Source organism: Pavona decussata, unplaced genomic scaffold (assembly GCF_977016875.1).
Source record: "Pavona decussata unplaced genomic scaffold, jaPavDecu1.1 SCAFFOLD_87, whole genome shotgun sequence".
Lineage (NCBI taxonomy): Eukaryota > Metazoa > Cnidaria > Anthozoa > Scleractinia > Agariciidae > Pavona > Pavona decussata.
The window spans coordinates 6357501-6376863 of NW_028145504.1; the positions used below are offsets into that span (position 1 = coordinate 6357501).

Consider the following 19363-nt stretch of genomic DNA (forward strand, 5'->3'; position numbering starts at 1 on the left):
TATCGAAACTGACAGAAGACCGATCGGACACGATACTCCTTCATTCTTATGCAATCAGTTGACTAATTGGTCGAACAAAAAAAGCCTACACTACGGAAACGGTTCTAAAACCCAGAACCTTAACTAGCGGTGTATTTAAGTGTTACAAAAGGCACACAAATAGTAGATATAAAGCTAGCCATGCAGTTTAGGGTGGAATTCGGGTTTTATTAAACCGCGCAATAAACGATCCCAACATAATTTATCCACCAGGGGTAGATTAGCATGATAATGTAGATTGGCAAAACAAAACTAAGCCATTATCGCTGTTCCATTTCCAGCTAAGATATCCTCGCTTTCTTCCATAAAAAGCAAGAGTATCTGACTTATCATCAATAATCAGTAACTTTTGCTCTATTTATATATATTCAGTTTAACTTTCAAAGTAGGTCATCTGTTTATTTCGCATAGTTTGCATTTTTAAACGAGGATTGTTTTTCATTTTTTCCCAAACTACCTAGCAACATTTACCCTTGGTAAAACATATCTTCTTCACTTTCAAATTCCAGTCACGAACTAACTTGATCATTAACAATGCCCCATAAAGTAAATATGATGTAACGTTTTTTTATGGGGTGGGGGAGGGGGAGGGGGTGTTAGGTAATTTTATCAAACACGAGGAAGTGTGTTTCACCCCATTTCCAAGCATAAGAAGTGGGTTGAAAAAGCAACGCGCACTTTTGAGTGCTATAGCTTCTCAAACCATCAAGTTACTCTTGGAGAAATTTAAAGCAAGAATTGCCCAATTTTATGAAAATTAAGATCGCATTTGCAAACCTCCTTCATGGTAGAGATTTTCTTTTGTTTGGGCTTCATGAATTATTACAGAGCATGAGAAGTGCTTATCACAAATTCGAATTGGTCTTTTGAGCAAGCCCACACCTGATAAAAAATAAACCAATCAGATTGACAACTCTGCAGTATTTCGTGGTGGGTATATTAAAATCTGTGTTATCTCCTCAAGCTAAGCTGTGAACGTTTATATGCGATTGTTTTCGCCTTTGACCACCACAGACATTTTATAATCTGTACTGTAATTATTTTATCTTGTAATCATCTGTTGCAACTATACTTTTCTTTCTATGTTAATTTTATGTAAATAGTGTGAAATAAATGAACCTTGAACCTTTGAACTTCAGCCTTTGCCCGGCGTGAACAGGCTCCCAAGTCGGGTAGAGGGAGAAGGCGAAAATCGCCGCTCGTCCAACTCGCCGATTTTTCTTTTCTCCCTGTACCCAACTTGGGAGCCTTTTCACAGGCTAATTTCAGCCCAATTTTGCTACAGTTGTATAGCTCGTATATCCAGTTGTATAACGCAATTTCAGGGATTTGATTGGCTTAGCGGCCATTGTATGTGAGCCACCTGTTATACCATGCCTGAGAAATAGCGACCATTAAATTGTCTTCTGGTTGTTCTTGCAAAGCGAAATCAGCAAGATCTAGCAATGTTTCTTGATTGTTTTTCATGAAGCAATTATTCCAGCCGCGCTCGGTTGGATATCAGATAATTATAGCCAACTCTGCGCTACGCATCTCGTTGGCTATCTATCATCTCATATCCAACGCGCGCTCGTGGAATAATTTTTAATTAGAATTAAACTATCCATTACTTTCCGCAGGTAAAAAAAACTCACCTCTCAATCTCTCATTCTTTACGCAGGTTGTGGCCCTTTTTGGGAACTTTTGCGTTAAAACATGAGTAGCCGCCAAGTAGAAAAAAGTGCACTTCCACCGTGTTCAATGGTGTGCGAAAACTGCCCCGAATACATGTACAACTACGATACACTGAGAGAGACCTGGGTACGAGACTGCTACCGTAACGGAAGGCAGTATTACGAAAGGATCAAATACTACCTCAATAACACTTTTGACCACCATTTGAAAGAAATCGTTTTCGTGATAGCCTATGATGCGGACCATAACGCTGGAATTTTTCTTGATTTTAAGGCCTATAAATTCTTCAAAGAAAAAATGGAGAAAGCTGTTGAATCGGGCCTTGAATTTCCTGAGGTTGCGCCTGTAAAACTGTCAAGGAAAATCCCGCGGGTTATGCGAATCTTTACATCTCTCAAGGATTTTGTTCGGTTGAGCGATCAACTACGGCACAAAAATCGCGCGATTGCTCGACAAACATACGTCAATGGCGTGTATTTGTTAGAAAGGATCAACGAAGTTATGGAAGAAAAAGAACCGTTACTTTTAGCGTTTAACGCGAAAATGTCCGAGCACGACCCAAAGAAAGTCTTGCAAATTGGCTGTGTTATTTTTTCACTCAACAAACAGCAAACCTTGCAGGGGTATCACTTCTACAACAGGAAGGAAAATTTACTCTCACCCAACAACAACATTCTCCAAGAAAACTCTGATGAACGAGATTTTCCATCTGGAAGCATGGAAGTGCCAAGCCTTGATAAGTTTTTGAGCAAGTTAAAAGAAGACATCTCTCAAGTAGATTTCCTTGTTACCAATTCAATGTCCTCAGAGGGCATTCAGAACTTTTTCAGAGGACAAGGCCTAGAGGTTGAGGTTAAAGAGACAATAGACACTCTTAGTCTTCACTCTGCGCTGTTTCAGAAGTCAAGAAAAGAAAGCAGTATGGAAGAAATAATGAAAAAGCTGGACATCCCTTTTGAAAATCACAGGCTTCTCAATGCGGGCCACAACGCCGTTTACATAATGCAAATGTTCCGATCACTTATAAGTAAAGAATTTAGTATATGTCTTAGCTAATGAACTCAGTGGCAAGTAAACAGCCACAAGTCACCCGCAATCTGAGCTCAAGGGCCTCTCTAAATATTTGGAATCCCAAAGAAAATTTGCAGTGCATTCTTTACGGAAAATGCGAAGGAAAAGAAACATAGCTTGCGCAGCTGGCAGTTTTGCTGAGGATTGGTGGCCTGCGACGGAGCCGCGAGAGTCCCTATTCTTTTCGAAGCATGGCCGCTCGTTTTCGCGGCTCTGCCGCTGGCCACCAAACCCCGACAAAACCGCCAGCTATGCGGACTAAAAAAACCCGAACGTTTTGAACTGAGTAAGAATGACCGCTTGCTGTACAGGGTAACCTTAATGCAAATTTTAAATTGTACTGTTTTAAATGGTTGTTTAGGTGTTTGTTTGTTATTGTTAATATTTTTATTGTTATTATTACAGTGCAGAATGCGTGCCTCGGAATCAAGTTTTAGCTGTAACGTCATTAGATGGCAAACCTCGTCGATAGCGAGGGGAAGCACATTAATAAGTCGGCATTTGCCGTTGTCCTTTGCGAATCATGGCTGGCCATTATGGAATATTCTTAATACCACAGGTTTAATATTACAGTAACTGTTCAGCAAATTTGTTTGGCTCGGAATCCTATAGCTAGTTGCCCAGATACAATCCCCTGATCCTCGGAGAGCCAGGGGCGGATATAGTGGGAACGAGGGAAAAGTCGAGGGACAAGTAGGGTAGAGGGAAAATTCGGCCTCCCTACTATTCTTCGTCGATTTCTTCCCGCCCGTTTCGACTTTTTCTTCGTCGCCACCAATTATCTACCCCTAGGTCTCCAAGGATGCGAGTTACAACCTCATATTCGAGTGCATTTCGTGAAATAATTGTTAGTAAAGGGGTTAATACAAGTTCTGCATCCCAATGCTGACGAAGGCATGGCGTTGCAGATGCACATATCAAAAGGTGCAACGTATCTCGCAACATTGCGAAAAGTTCAAGACCAGTCTATTTTTCCTGCAACCCGAAACGCAGTAGGCTTTTTCACGGTTTTCAACGCCATTTTGACGAGTCAGGCAAACACGTCTTGAAATAACAGTGTTTGTATGGAAATCCGATATCAAATAATTTTCATGGAAAAATCGTGAATTGTAAACTTTTGGCACTAGGAAAAGGATTTTAGGGAAAAAATTGGAGGGATGTAGCTGTGCCAGAAAGCGTCCAGTCGTGTTTTGAACTTTCCATACATTTGTCTGTATAGCGAGCCAGCCGTAAACTGCTACTAAAACACAAAACACGACTGGACGCTTTCTGGCACAGCTACATTCCTCCCCTTTCCAAAGTGCCAAAATGTTCCAATTCATGCATTTTTCAGAAGCGATGTTTTATGAAAATTATTTTACATCGGATTTCCATACAAACACTGTTATAGTCAAGAAGTGTTTGCCTACCCGTCAAAATGGCGTGGAAAACAGTGCACGTGATAAGGCCTATTAGTCGTTTCGAGACATGTTGCGAAGAGGGGGTAGTTTCAGGTGCAAGTTGCACGAAAATTTGCGTCGTGTAACAGCACTTTACAGACTTAAGTAATGAGCAAGCCACACCCTGGTTGTTGACAAGGACTAGATCACCCCTCTCCCTTTTCAGACACATATAACTGTGCCAGTGCGTTTGTCCTTAGCCCTCTGGCTTCCAAATTTCTAGTGTAAAGCTTCTCACGAGTTCACCTGTATTTGGCCTGATTACTTAATTTGCAAACTGCCAATATGCCAAAAATCCCGCAAAATTCAAAGTAGGCCCGTGCTACATGTTGTCTGAAAAGTTAACACGTGCTATTTCCAATTCATACAGTGATCGGCGTGGTTCCGCTTTGCAACAACCAGACTAGATTTGAAAAGCGTTTTACTTCAGCGTAAAAGGCCCGTTAGCGTCATTAATTCAAACTTTTGAGCAGATCATTACGAAATAAAAGCTATATTGAGCATTAATGTCCAGTTGGGCTGTTTGTTTAGCTGTACTGACAAGTAGATTCAAACTTACGAGGCTGGGTACTCCCAGTATAAACTATAAAAGTAGGTGCCGCCCCGAAGGGTATGGTTTTTGAGCCGACTTGATCTGAAATAGGGTATAGATTTTGACCAGAGGTCTTAAGGACGGTGCCTACTATTGCTACTGCGCATACGTTCTGTGCATCTCGAGATACTCGGGTTTCCTATGATGGGTGGTGCCTGCTAATACAGGAACATTTTTGCGCGGTTTAAAACTATACGGAGAAGGTAGAACTTAGCAAACGCTTTTGGTATCTCGAAAAAAATTGGGGGTAACCATGCATTTTTCAGAGATAAAGCTTCAATTTAGGAAAAAATCCCATACATTGCTCTATATTTTGGCGCTTTTTGGAGATATTATTGCACAATTATCTCTGAAAAATGCGTGGCTACCCCCAATTTTCTTTTTGGATTCCAATAGGCCTTCCTAAGATCTGCTTTTCCCGCATAGTCATAAACCGCACAAAAATACTTCGATATTAGTAGGCACCGTCCTTAAATCGGGTATGGTTTTCAAGGGAACCACGAGAGCGTATTAACGTATTCGTCTTTTCAACTCCAAATGAAAAGTAGAGAAACAGAAGTATCCAAAATATATCATCCGCGCTGAATTTTCGGGTGAATTATATTTTACCAATTCTTGACTTCGGCACTGATGCAAACCTTTATTACGCTGCAACAAAGCCAGTGAGAAAATCTGCAACCGTAACGTTTGTTTGCGATAAATAATTTTTTTTTATTAAGTGATATTTTCAATCTACCGAGGGAATGGTTTCACAAACACAAACAAGGCGATAAAATGTAATTTGAAACTGGAACACTTTCTAATATAAACCGACTTTGCTCTTTTCTCATGAACGCCATCTTCTAAGTCCTTTAAGGGGACTCCTCCCCCCCCTCCCCCCCCCCCCCATCCCGGTATTCGTGCATGCTGTATTCATGACACCACAGTGCAGCTAGCTTTAGTATAAGCTAGTATAGAATTCTGCGCCTGGAACAATGTTCAGTATCATATACTTATACTACTAAGTTAATAAAATGCTTAAACAATATGTTGACTTCACTTGGACAAGGTAATGGATTCCGAAACCAATTACAACTTTCAGAAGCCAGGTCTCAAAACGGGCATGGATTTTAGAGACCAGTTCTGAAAACGGGTGTGGAAAATGGCATGTTTTGGTCTGAAATAGGGTCAGGATTTGAGGAAACTGGGCGGCACACCCCTACCTAGGGGGAAGGGGAGGGTAGGCTACAAAATTTCACACACTTGTTTGACTTTGGGTGTGCTTTAGCTTAATGATGGTTTGCATGTGACGTCATGGCGGCCATGTTGGTGGAACAATAAGATTTTTGTCCTCTGGGAGTTAACTGCCATTTTTATGCAAACTTTGTGAGCAAATTTTCTTTTGTTTTGTCCACCAACATGGCGGCAATGCAAACCACCTATAGTGGTCCAGTTTTTGAGACATGAAAACTTATTGTAAACAGAAGTGGTACCTTTAAGTTTAATGCACACAATCAAAAATCTCTACTTGAAACACACCATTGTAGTACAATGTTAAAAATGCTTGAGAATGTTGCCCAAATTACTTGGTTTTTCAGCTGTAAAGTTTTCAACATTTGACTACGAAGAATGGGGAGGGGAGAAGAGCCCCCTCTTCTGTTTTTTCGCTTGTCCCAATAACTGCACGGGGAAAAGGTGAAAACGGCACAAAACCACACTGAAACAGTTACCGTCAGTTATTCAGTTGCATTTTAGGATGGTGCCTACTTTTGTTACTGCGCATATGTTCTGCGCTTCTCGAGATACTTGGGTTTCCTATGGGTGGTACCTACTAACACAGGGATATTTTTGCGCGGTCTTTGCGGAGAAAGCAGAATTTAGCAAGTGCTCTTGGTATCTAAAAAAAAAACTGGAGGTAACCATGCATTTTTCAGAGATAATAAAGCTTCAATTTGGACAAAAAAAAAAGCTAGTCGAGGGGGGACAAGTAGAGCACGAGAACATAATGGAAAAAAATTACAATAAATTACAAACATGCTGCAAAAGGGAAAAACTTAACTTTGCATAATAATGCAGATTTAGATAAGGTTATGCAACAAAACGAAGGTAAATTTTATGTAATTTTTATTATCATTAATATTACAAGAAAAGAGATGAAGAGGGAAAAGGAGAATCAGATTATACTAGCAAAAGAGAAGGATATGGATGATCAGTTTTTCATTTGCTCAATTACCGTTTCCACTTCAATATACTGTAGGAGTACAGTTTAAAGTATATCAAATAACTTTCCTTGTTCGAAAACAAGTCCGCGTTCGTCCATCGCAATTTCATTTTGTAATTTTCCAAGGATTCGCTGTGACCCATTAGGTGAAAAGGGGCACTATACTTCAGTCTAAGGATAGCCAGACACAAGTCGTCCGTCAGGGTTTCAAACTGAAGAAAATTGGGCGTAACCATCACCGATGCATTTAGCAGAGATAATAAAGCTTCAATTTGGAAAAAAACGCCATACATTGCTTTGTATTTTACTGTTTTTTAGAATAATTATTGTTGCTTCATTATCTCTGAAAAATGGATCGTTACCCCCAATTTTCTTTTTGGATTTTAAGAGCCCTTACTAAGATCTGCTTTCCCCACATAGTCATAAACCACACAAAAACACTTCCTTATTAGTAGGCATCGTCCTTAAAGCAGGATTTTTAGGTGCATGTGTACAACATCTCATACAGGCTGTATTTTCGACACACAGTCAAAAATTTAGTTGCATTATGTGCCAAGCTGATCACAACTTTGAGATATGTTAACAATGAAAACATCACAGTCAATCTTCGTAACGTGTGACCAGTATTTTTGAAATTTGAATGGAGTTTTGAAATTTACATGTCCGTTTTGAACATCGCTGTCGAGATTTCAGAGTCCCTGTAGAAATTATTATTTGTTGATGGTATAAAGTGATGAATCTTTCTTCACATTTACAGCATTAAGTATTTCAAAAATAACAGTCATTTCCCAAGTATTTTGAATATTTTGGTCTCAAGATTCAGTTCAAACGCTGAACAATACAAAAAGAAAATAGAATTTTCATTTCGTTCTCTGAAAAACTGGTCATGCGTGACGTAGACTGACTGTAAAACTACATAAGAGATGTTCTAAACCCCAACTCCATAACGGAGACATGGTTCTTATTTTACATGATACACCAATACAGTTGACTTTTGAGAAAAAAAAAAGTAGGTAGTGTATATCATTGTGTAGTGGACATCCTTCTACAAAATGACATCTTCATAATGGATACACCAGTGTTAAGTAAACAAACATCTGTAAAGATTCTAGTTAAAGCTATTGAGGTTTCCGATTCCGCCTTTGTTCAATTTCTGCAGCTTTTCCTTTTATTTCCTCTGCCTGGAGGACATACCTCTCCCTTATATATCTAAATGCCTGAGCATTTGCATATGGGAGCCCTGTGACAGGATCATGATATCGAGCAGGTAACCCTGTGACAGGACAGTAAGTCCTATGAGGAATCTTTGGCTTCTTGGTGGGGAAGTATGCCGCTGGAAAACTTTTTGCATCTGTAAAGATCAGAAAATTTCTGCAGCATCGTTTGCTTGAATCGACATTGACCTCTTCATCTTCATTATCGTCGACTTTTACCAGTGGCTCCGTCACCTCCAAGACTGGCATTGAGAGCGAGTGAAAGCGGATAACAGGACCCTTGAACGCCACTTTCTGGATTTTAGTCTTCTTCTTGTCTGCTTCCAGTTGCTGATAAGCTTGTAGGGAAGCAATGTTCTCCTCTTCAGTGATTTTAGCTTCTGCTAATAGCTCCTCTTGTGTCAGACGCCTCATGTCCATAAACTTTCTCGGTTGCTTTTTCTTTAACAGAGTCTTCTTCTCCTTTTCTTGTCTGAAACGATTCCTCGTTGCTTGCGCGCGTTCAACTGTCAACGCACGAGTCGACTTTCTCACCCCCTCCCGAGGTTCTTCTTCAAAGACTCTTCGTTTTTTCGCCTCCGAATCTTTACTGGCGGTCTTTGATGTACCAGCATCCTTCTTCGGAGCCTTATATGGTTTTATTACCTGTTTCTTACGCTTTCGCTTGGGTTCCTCATCTGCAGGGTCATCTATCACTTCGTCCGTCTCAGAGACGCTAAAATCAGAATCTACAACGTCCACTTCTTCGTCCTCCGTTGCGTATTGCTCATCTCCTGACTCTTCCTCGAACCCTCCAAAAGCTGTTTTATAAAAATCGTCAACGTCTTGTTCATCTTCTATCAGTTTGGACATCAAACTCCCAGCATTTCGTCGAGTTTCTCGTCCTTTGACAAGACTTTCCGCACTTTCGTCCGCCATTTTGATAACCTGAGATAAAGTGTACTTGAGCCCGCGGAAATTAGCGGTGTAACACGTTTGGTTAGTAGGGTGGGGTGGTCGAAGGTCATGCGGTAAGAACACTTTGCAGACTTTAAATTCCTAAAGAAAGGTAAAAAGAAAAACAGAAAGGGTTGCTCTTAAATCAGATGAAACGTGATTTAAGAAATCAGAAAGTACTTTTTAGGCATCTTATTGAATGCCAACAAGTTACAGCGCCACCTTTCTCTTTTTTCTTTTTTTTTCTAACTTACCCCTCCCCTGATAAGAACTTACCCTTTGATCAACGGCTCAAGTGCATGCTGGGAATGACTCAGGAAAAAACGCAGAAACATGGCCGGCATGAATATACCTGGGTTTGGAGAACATCTTTGGGCTAATGGCCCGTCTCCCGGCGCTTTTTATAATTTTCCAGCAAGCCAGAATAGTTCTAAAACTGCTGAACAGATTTCACCGGCAAAGAGAACTTTGTAAGTACACTTTATGTCTCAGTATTGTTCTTCATCATTGATTGTCTGCTGTCAGAGTAACAGAGTTAAGGCTAAAACTGATCTGTACTGCAGTCTCAACTGTGATAAGTAAATTAAGTTTAGGTATTAGAAGATACATTCTTTTTAAAGAATACTATGTTGATTTCCACTTTTGTCTTAATTGTACGTAGTTTTGGTGTTGTGCATATATATGAATTAGCTGTAAAATAGTAAGTCTCACATGGCCTTGCCATATGCATTAAAATGTTTTCAAACACTTGATGTTTAAGTTACAGTCAACTTGGGATACTTTCCATACATTTAGCCGACATTTTCGGTTGGAAGGTCCAGAAACTTTCCGGTAGGTTGTCAGTCCAACTTAAACTAAATTTACCCAGTTGACCAAAGACGCGGTGATTGCCATTGATAAAACAATGATCTCGATATTAAAATGAACATTTTAATTCGAGTCACTGTGGTTAGATACAAAATACATGAAATACATGTATTAAAGTAATGTGTTGCTATCTGTCATCTCTCCATTTTTGGCATTAGTTTTTCGTGGCCATATCACTGGAAAGTAACGATACCATAGTTGCTTTTAAACAATAACAGGAATTAATAACAGTATGCTAATGTTCAGATTTCCTCCTGGCATTGTTTCGTCTTTCTTTGGCTTTGTATGAACAAGTTTTTAAACTTTGCAAGAAATTGTGATGAAATCCAAATCTGAAGGTTCCCACAGGGAGCCTCAGGTATGATACAACAAAATTTGTTCTATGTAACTTGTTATTCTTTCTCCAGGTATCCTGTAACAACTGGTACATCTGTCCTTGGTGTGAAGTTTGATGGTGGAGTGCTTATGGCAGCAGATACCTTAGGTTAGCTAGAGGAAAAAATGTTTTGATTCACCTTGGCTCAGAATAGTGGCCTTCTTGCTAAGCTGTTTGTCTAACAGGTTCTGCTAAACGTTGAAAGTCCTTAGAAACTATTGAATGTGAAAATCAAAACCATGGCAGGTCTGGACTCCTTAAAAAGTGTATTTAGTATTTGGCTGCCATAGAAATTTTTTTGATATTTTGTTGTTTATTCCAGTTTCAAAAATTCTAACTTAAATTTTCACTCTAGTGAAATGTTCACAAAAAAAAAAAATAAAAAAATAATAATAATAATAATAATAATAATAATAATAATAATAATAATAATAATAATAATAATAATAGTGAAATGAACAAAATGCATTTATCTAGCGTGTTTTGTGTCTATCAATCCTTGAAAAATCATAAAATTTTTGTTAAAAAAATTAATGGGATGGTACAAGCCCTTTGCATATTTTCAAAAGCTTTTGGGTTTGATCTTTTTTTGGTTCATTTGATGTGTTGAACTTCTTACTACAGAACTGTGCAAATAAATTAAAAGTAAGTTGTCATTCCCTCAAAACTTCAACTTCGTAAGTTGAGTGCATTAAACTTGTAATTCTACTTGCTTTAAGGCTCTTATGGATCTACTGCAAGATTTCGTGGGATTTCAAGGCTCACAGCTGTTGGCGATAACACAGTAGTTGGGGGCTCAGGAGACTTTGCAGATTTCCAATACATTAAATCAATTCTGGAACAGAAAGTGTAAGTCTTCAGTTTACGTAGTTCAAACCACTGAGCTGTTGTGATTGATTGGTTAGCACATCCAACTTTCTATCATATGAAAGATCAGTAATTCAGGCCTGGTTTCGTTGCTGTTATGTTGGTTTCACCTGGGCTATTTGCAGCTTGCAATGAATTTCAAAACCTATTACAGTGATGCTTGTAAATTAAACAAGATGCCCCTCTAATGGCATTACACGGAATGCTTAATGTAGCCCCAATTATTCCCCATTGTATGTTTCGCAGATATTTAAAAACTATCCTCCCTTGGTAATTGAAATGATTGTCGGAATGGTTTTATTCAGATATATTGCGTGATACTTATCGTTGTGTTACTAGGAATCATACCAGAAATAACTATGCAATAACGTCATGACCCCGCTGAACTGGTCTGGCCTCCTCTAGCTCTGATCCTTCGCGTTGATTGTTCGATCTGTTTTTCAAAGCGGAGTTTCTTTGCGGTGAACTCACCCAATTTCCACCCTTTCAACTGTCGAGTACTACCTAGAAATTATTATTTCGATTTACTGCTTGAGAAAGGTTTGTTTTCTCTCTGAAAACGGCAGATCAGAGTCTTAAATTCATACATGTGGCCGCCATTGAACAAAAACAACTTTTCGAAATGATGACTTGCTTTGACGTCACACAGGTAGAGATAAGTGGTCCCCCTCCCTCGTGATATACGCGCCGATAATAGATTTTGATTGGGCTGTTTTTGTTCAAGACAATCAGAACAATAAATCCCTTCTGGGAGAGGGTAGAATTTAATCAAGGTTTAATGAATAAATCAAATAATGATTTAACGTCACACAGGAAGGGATGAGTGGGTCCCCTCTCTCGTGATATGTGCCGAATAATAGATTTTGATTGGCTTGCTTTCGTTGAAGACAATCAGAACAATACATCCCCACTAGGGGAGGACATATTTTAATGCATAAGTTAATTTGTCGATTTGTGTCTACGACGAAGACAAAAAAAAAGATACCCGACCGAAACCTAGACACGTCATGCCCTGCGGGCATTCTGTGTAATAAAAGAGTCCCTAGAGAGTTCTTTGGTGCTCGGTAGGTAAACAAATAATTGGTAATGTAATTATTACATACAATAAATTTTGTGAGGCAAATGGATGTTATGCTGTCCTCATGTTACTTGTGCTTTCACAAGCTACAGACCATAAATGAGGACAATCTGAATAAACAAATAGCAAAACATCTAAAATTTGAGAGTTGTGTCTTCTTTGGATTGCCCTCATTCTTACAAGCCAAAATTTTAGAAGCAAAGTGTAGAGCTAAATTGGAATTTCCTGGGAGGAGGTGTTGGGGGGGGGGGGGGGGGCAAAACAAAAGAGGTTTCCGTGGGGGGAGTATGAATATTTTCTGGAACTGTAAAATCTGAGACAAAGGGAAATAAAAATCAAATTGTTTTGATAAATATCTTAAAATCAAAAAAAAGTTTGAACCACAATATTATTTTGTACCATCTACTTTACAGGTAGCATTTCTCCATGCCTGGCATATTGTTGTGAGTCATAACTCACACAAATTTCTGCTGATATCTCCTTTTTTTTGTTCCTCCTGTAGTATTGATGATGCTTGTCTGAACGATGGCCACGGCTACACACCTAAGTCAATTTATTCTTGGCTGACAAGAGTAATGTACTACAGGTAAAACAAGCTGTTGTTAAATTTTTTGATTTAAGAATGACTTGTAAACTGGATGCCTATGTATGCTTGTGTTCCTAGGCGTACAAAGTTTAATCCTCTCTGGAATCAAATTGTTGTGGGTGGTGTTCACAATGGCGAAAGGTAGGAGGTTTGCAATATAATTATGTTCTTTAGAAAGGTTAAAAATTATTCATTTGCAAGGTCTAAATTGGTCAGAATCCTACACAGCAATAAACACATCTTACACCTGTTGTTATCAACCAAACAACCAACATAACAACGCAGCAAATATTAGCATAATTCAACTCTCAAGCTGCTAGGCTGATGTGTTAAAAAAGCATATCTATGTAGCTCTGTAGCAAACTTAGAGACAAATATCCTTTCTACAACCATTACAAAGGAAAATGGTTGTCATGACAACACCGATCTGTACAAAATAGATTCAATTTAGCCTAGATTATTGACCAGAACTCCTTGTACAGCATTCATTAGTCCATTACAAGTGACCAGCCTGGAATATGGAAACCTGGAAAATGCACTTGCACTTTTCATAGCACCCCAACCTTAACACATACTGTATATTTTATATACATCTGCTTAAATCTTTCGTGGGTAAGTGAAGTCTTTATTTAATGATGGTAGTACTTTTAAATAGCTCAAAGCTAACAAACCTGTGTACCTCCTAATTACAGTACACAGCAATTACAAACTCACAGTTAATATTGTTAGTTTGTAATTACTGTATACTGTGATTTTAGTCAACAACAGTGCATAAACCATTTTCAACAATGTAGTTTGAGGGGTTTTTTTTCATTCTTTTATAGATGTAGGTACACCTGTAGGCCTTTTTACCTCAATCATTGTTAGTTACCTTTTTTTAGATAATGTTATTGTAATAATAATTTTATTATTACAAAATGTTAACCAAAAAAGGTAACTAATAATAATTAAAGTAAAAAGGCCAATCTACACATATAAAAGAACCAAAAAAAAACTTGAACTATAAAATGGCTGATGCACTGTTGTTAACTAAAAATGGAATTCCAAACACAGTTTGTAAACTAGTAATAATAATAATAATAATAATAATAATAATAATAATAATAATAATAACAAATCTTCACCTTTTTACAAATAATGTATGACCAATTCACATTCAACCATCATAGACTAAAATTTTGATGAAATAAAAATATTAAGAGGTCCTAAAATACTAATTAACAAGCTCACGCTATCATCAGACACGCTTGGTTGCATTAGCGGGCAGTCATTCATATGACCGTATGTACATTCCACTATTAATAATAATAATAATAATAATAATAATAATAATAATAATAATAATAACAATAATAATAATAATGATAATCATAATTATAATAATAATAATATATGAGAACACTATTTCAACACAAGTGCATTTAAAAGAAATACAAAAAAAATAAGTAGACAGAAATTACTATCAGGAATCGCGTATAATTAGCAACCACACTTGATAATAATAATAATAATAATAACAATAATAATAATAATAATAATATTAATAATTAAACTTATCACCCATAGATTAGTTTTGGAGCAGGTGCCTTAAGGTTTGGTCGAGCTGGCATTCTGGCAACGGCATGGAAGTATCCATGACAACCCTGCGAGCAGCAACCACCTGACACTGTCACACTGACCTAGTCAGTGGAAAACTTACCTAACCAATACTTACCAGAAAACGCAGGGGTGGGGGATTGGGGTAGGAGTGGGAGCAAGGATTCACAAAAATCCACAAGCAAATAATAGCAATTGACAGGCTGCAAAACACTGCAAGCAGGCAGCTGCACATAAGAGTCAGGAGGAGCCCCTGATAAAGGTCCAGGGCCACCCCACGACATGAGAATGACCAGCATTATTGCCTTGAGTCTCAGGAGAATAAAAAGCTTTGTTTTTGCGCAGCAAGCCTCACCCAGATGCTAATTCAGTGCTAGGCTTGCTGGCAAAACAAAGCTCGACGTGGCTGCCAAGTGACAAAGGTCTATTACACTTAACCCATTGCTACCAACATTGCCCAGGGTTTTCCGGTGATATCACCAAATTATCAATTAAAGTGGTAATAAATAAACAACCCTATGTGCAGTAAAATTACACAACTTAGAGGGTAAAAAAACCCACCCCTTTGGTCTAAGATAGTTAACGTAAATATTTCAAAAATTTTGCTAAAATTTGATTCTTGCATTACTGGGGGAATTTGATCCACTCTCGAGGACATGTGCAAGTTTTACACTGTTCTTGGTAATTAGATTAGAACTGAGGTAAATTAAATTAGATAAGCACTTAGTTATTATTGTGAAATACCTTATTCGCACTAATTTTTGCGGGCACTTAATTTCACGAATTTGGAACACGAATATTTTGTGAGCATTAATTTTTGCGATTTTGCAAAAAATGATAAATTTAGGGCATTTAATTTCGCGAAAAATTGACAAAAGACAGACTTAGAAAACCGTTTTTTATTGAATGATCACTTAAATAACGATTGATTTACAATCATGATTTGCAATTACGTAATAGAAATAGTGTTGATAATCAGACAAATCAATCAAATGCTACTGCAATATGGTACTTAATAAAAGTCAATGTAAAGGTCAATTGTAAAAATATGATTTTAAATACCTATGCCACACAGTTCGATGACTGCACGAAAGATGTTTTGAAAGAGCTACATGTACAAGAAGAAGAAATGAGTGATTCGGATGAAGAAGGTGCTGAAGTAGAAGATAAATAGATTGTTGACAATTACCATGTACCGGTAGCTAAAAACGTGATTAAAGCAATTATAGAAGTGTATAAATTTCGCATGTTTAATTTTCGTGTATCCTAATTTTAGCAAGTCTTTAATTTTGCGATTTTCACAAATCGCGAAAATTAGCAGGAATAAGGTATCTTAAATCTATATAAGTATGTAAAGTTTAATGTCGTAGTACAGTTGTAGTTTGTACGTTAACGTATCATTTCTTGTTTTCAACTTTAAAATCATTGTACTTATAAATTACAGGTTCTCTTTTCAGTATTAGACAATTACTAGTTTGTAGTTGTCATTTTCTTGTGTTTGTCTTGCTCTGCCTCAGCTAGCTGTAGCTGTCTGGGGGGCAAGCACGCCATTACTCGTAATGATTGTTTTTCAAAATAAACATTGATTTATTGACAGTAAATTATGAGCATTTACATTAATTTTGTCTGACAGTGTTTATACCCTTATGGCCATCAGTTTCTTAGGTTGTGTTGACAAGATTGGTGTTGCCTTTGAAGCACCCACAATATCCACCGGGTTTGGAGCATACCTGGCACAGGTGAGCACTGCTTAAGTAATAAAAGCTTTCCTGTTGGGTGTTTATCAAGAAACCTTGCAGCAGAATCAGCACTAAAGTAATGTGCATTTTAGTAACTTTACTGCATTTTCTTGTCAAACTTAGTAATGCTCCCACTCATTTTAAATAAACATCCCTCATTGGATGGTCAAAATAAAAGAAATGCTCTGTATTTGACACATGTTTCCAGATAATTTGTTGGACAAAATAAGGTACTTTTGTGTCAATTAATGGAAGTAATCTCAATTTTTTTTTCTGCAGCCAATTCTGCGTGATGCATTTGAGAAGAATCCTAGCATGTCTCTAGAGCAGGCACGCCAAGTGATCATATCCTGTCTGAGAGTTTTGTTTTACAGGGATGCCAGATCTCTAAACAAGGTTTGTTTCCACACATCTATTCGTACATGCATGTCCCCCAATACTGCTTCAAATTCATTGGACGCATTTCTAACGTTGCTCGTATGTCGTCTTGGTTATTCAAAACAAAATTAAAGTAATTTCATGATGTGTAGACTGGAGTTCAAAATTTGCTTTTAAAATTTGGACTTCCTGTTTGCTTATAAAGGTCATGACACTTTAAGCTTACACAATTTTGATCATTTTCATCTGCTGGCTTTCATTACTTTTTGGTCACTTTTTGTCACACTGTGGAAAACTAACAAACCCTGCATGGCAGAATCTCCTCTGGGCCTAAAAGGCCACAAAAGCCAGGGTTAAGTGGGGTTTAATGGGTGAGCAGAGAGGGAGTTCTGAGGAGACATTAGGGACATTAAGCAGCGACAACAATTATGCCAACAAGATTTCAGAAAACAATATGTTATTATAGTTTTCATAAGCAAAACATTAGGTCTGGTTGCCAAACTACCTTTATGTTATCAAATTGACAGTTGATAAAACCAAATGTTCAGGTATCAAAAGATTTGGGAGCAATAAGAGCTGCGATGAACTAACCAATTCCTGCACAGTCATTCAGGGTTTACAAACTAAACTCATTTCAATTTTGTGTTTTTTCTTCATGTGGGATTTGCCAGGGTTACTCAGCTGTCCAGTTAAACTTTGTTTGATTCATGCTCAAGTCTGCTGTTGTTTTGTTTATATTTCAGTTTGAAATAGCAGTGATCACCAAGGATGGTGTGGAAATTGAACCAGCAGCTAGTGCTGATACAAACTGGGACATTGCTCCTATGGTCAAGTAAGTTGAGCGTTTTTTTTTTTCTTCCAATTTTTGCATCATCAATATACAGTAGTGATGTTTGAATCTTAGATGCACAAACAGTGGGTGTTTCAAGATCAAATTTGTCTTGACAGAAATGATATGTGAGCTAATGGAGCTACAGCTGTAGAGTAGCCATCTTGTAAATTTTACTGTTTTTGGAACATTCTGTCACATAAATGTACAAAGTGGCAACCCATTTCTGGGTGATGGACTGGGACAGCTAAATGAGCAAATGAGCTTAATGAGACTGGAGCCAGCAAAAATTGAAAAGAGACTGGGGAAGACTCTCCTACAGCTCCCCCTCGGCTGTTCTTACCCTTCATGTTTGCTCACCTGCCAGGCTCATAAAGAGCACATTGAGATCGATTTACATGAAAACACAGTATATGTAGAGGATATCACACGGCGGTGTGAAGACATTAATTTTATTTTCGAGTGGTCAAAACAAAATTTGAGCTCGTGAAATGTTGCTTTAGTATGAGAAAATAAGATTCATATCTTCAAGCCACAGTGTTATTTAATATATAGACAAATCTATCGCTCGCCATTTTTCACCCACTGTTTGCACCAACAACAGTGAAAAAGCAGGAAATGACGTCATCAATATCCTCACTAGTGAGGATATGGAAAGTACGCCACTCAGGTCCCGGATGTAGTTTCGTATGAATTTTACGAGTGGTGTATTTTCCAGTAAAACACTCCTACTCCATAATAAATGTGTGTGTATTTTCCCGTTGGGTAGATGAGACTTGTTTTATGACAGAGCTAGTTACAGTACATAATTTATAGTAAATACAATCAAGTTCAGATACCAGACGTCCATGACCTGAATCCGAGTAGATTATTTTTGCAACATGTCTCAGGGAACTTTTGTAACGCCTCACAGTTCAAATGTCCCATCAAAGAAGAGTAATGGCGATTAAATTCGCATTGTTCTACAAACAACTCTACTCAATCGTGCAAGGGTTGACTCAAGGGATTAACAATGATAGAGTCTCCCAGTTACGGACTCCTGCAGATACTAAATGCTAAGCTAAGCTAGTAATAATCAAAGATTAGGGAGTGCGTTCGATGATCTCGATCCCAGGTTCTCTATCCTTTGCCAAGTTGGTGATGATGTCACCCGCCCCTGCAAAATCTGCGGGGATCCCAGATACGCGTCCCAAGATCCATTCATGCGTTCTTTCTACGTCGAACGCAGTTAGAAGCTATCTACAAAACCTTGACTATTCAAATTTCAAGTTTCAAGTTTTTATTTATTTCCACATACTAATTTACAACATTAATGCAAGGAACAGTGAGTAGAAAAATGTGGAGGTGTGTAAACGTAATCCCATGAGCACAGACTGTATGACATGCAGTAGTCGCGTGTAGAGTATCTGTAGTTAAATCAGGGGTGAAACGAGACGGATCAATAGCTCTGTATTTTTGTTTTCTTAAACTGACTTGGCTTCCTTTTCTTAACTTAATTTGCAGAGGCTACGAGTAAGGCTGACAACTTTGGGTTACTTTTCAACGCTGTTTAATGTCTGTCTGTCTGTCTGTCTGTATTATATAAGTCTGTGTAGAAAAAATTCTAATAAAATATTGAAAGACTTATTCTAACTGTGAGTTTATGTTGTGGTCGGACCTGTTTGCATTCGTTCGTGGGGGTGGGAGAGGGGGGGTTGGTTGGGTGGGGGAGGTTGTAATGTCATTCATGATGTGATTCCACACGAAACAGGTTTGCGCTGATTGATTCCTCTTTATTTTGCTACACATCGAGTTAGTCGTAATCTTGATAACGAAAAACCTCGTTTCTTGAGAATTCGAGCGTACGAGCACTGGTCAAAATTGTGCGAGCAAGAGCGAACGA

General features: G+C 38.1%; 3 protein-coding genes across 5 annotated transcripts in view; 2 read left to right on the top strand and 1 right to left on the bottom strand.

Moving 5' to 3' along the window:
- LOC146475088 (uncharacterized) overlaps window positions 1-3912 on the top strand; it is a 9062-nt gene extending 5150 nt beyond the window's left edge. For 2 of the 3 annotated variants that reach the window (XM_085116334.1, XM_085116335.1), the window contains exon 2: window positions 1700-3912. In XM_085116334.1, coding sequence (XP_084972460.1) covers window positions 1735-2769 — 1035 coding nt within the window. In that variant the 5' untranslated portion in view covers window positions 1700-1734 and the 3' untranslated portion in view covers window positions 2770-3912. The remainder of the gene's footprint in view (window positions 1-1699) is intronic. The other variant, XM_085116333.1, reaches the window with a different exon arrangement.
- Window positions 3913-6281: 2369 nt separating this feature from the next.
- On the bottom strand, window positions 6282-9177 carry LOC146475089 (vacuolar protein sorting-associated protein 72 homolog). The gene has a single exon (XM_085116774.1). It carries the CDS (start codon window positions 9145-9147, stop codon window positions 8134-8136), a length of 1014 nt encoding a protein of 337 aa, XP_084972900.1. The 5' UTR covers window positions 9148-9177; the 3' UTR covers window positions 6282-8133.
- A 286-nt stretch (window positions 9178-9463) lies between these two features.
- LOC146475090 (proteasome subunit beta type-4-like) lies at window positions 9464-19107 on the top strand. Its single transcript, XM_085116780.1, has 9 exons — window positions 9464-9635; window positions 10440-10516; window positions 11128-11257; window positions 12856-12939; window positions 13018-13080; window positions 16193-16274; window positions 16554-16670; window positions 17396-17484; window positions 18985-19107. The coding sequence occupies exons 1-9, from the start codon at window positions 9499-9501 to the stop codon at window positions 18995-18997; spliced, it is 792 nt and encodes a 263-aa protein (XP_084972906.1). The 5' UTR covers window positions 9464-9498; the 3' UTR covers window positions 18998-19107.
- The last annotated feature ends 256 nt before the right edge of the window (window positions 19108-19363 follow it).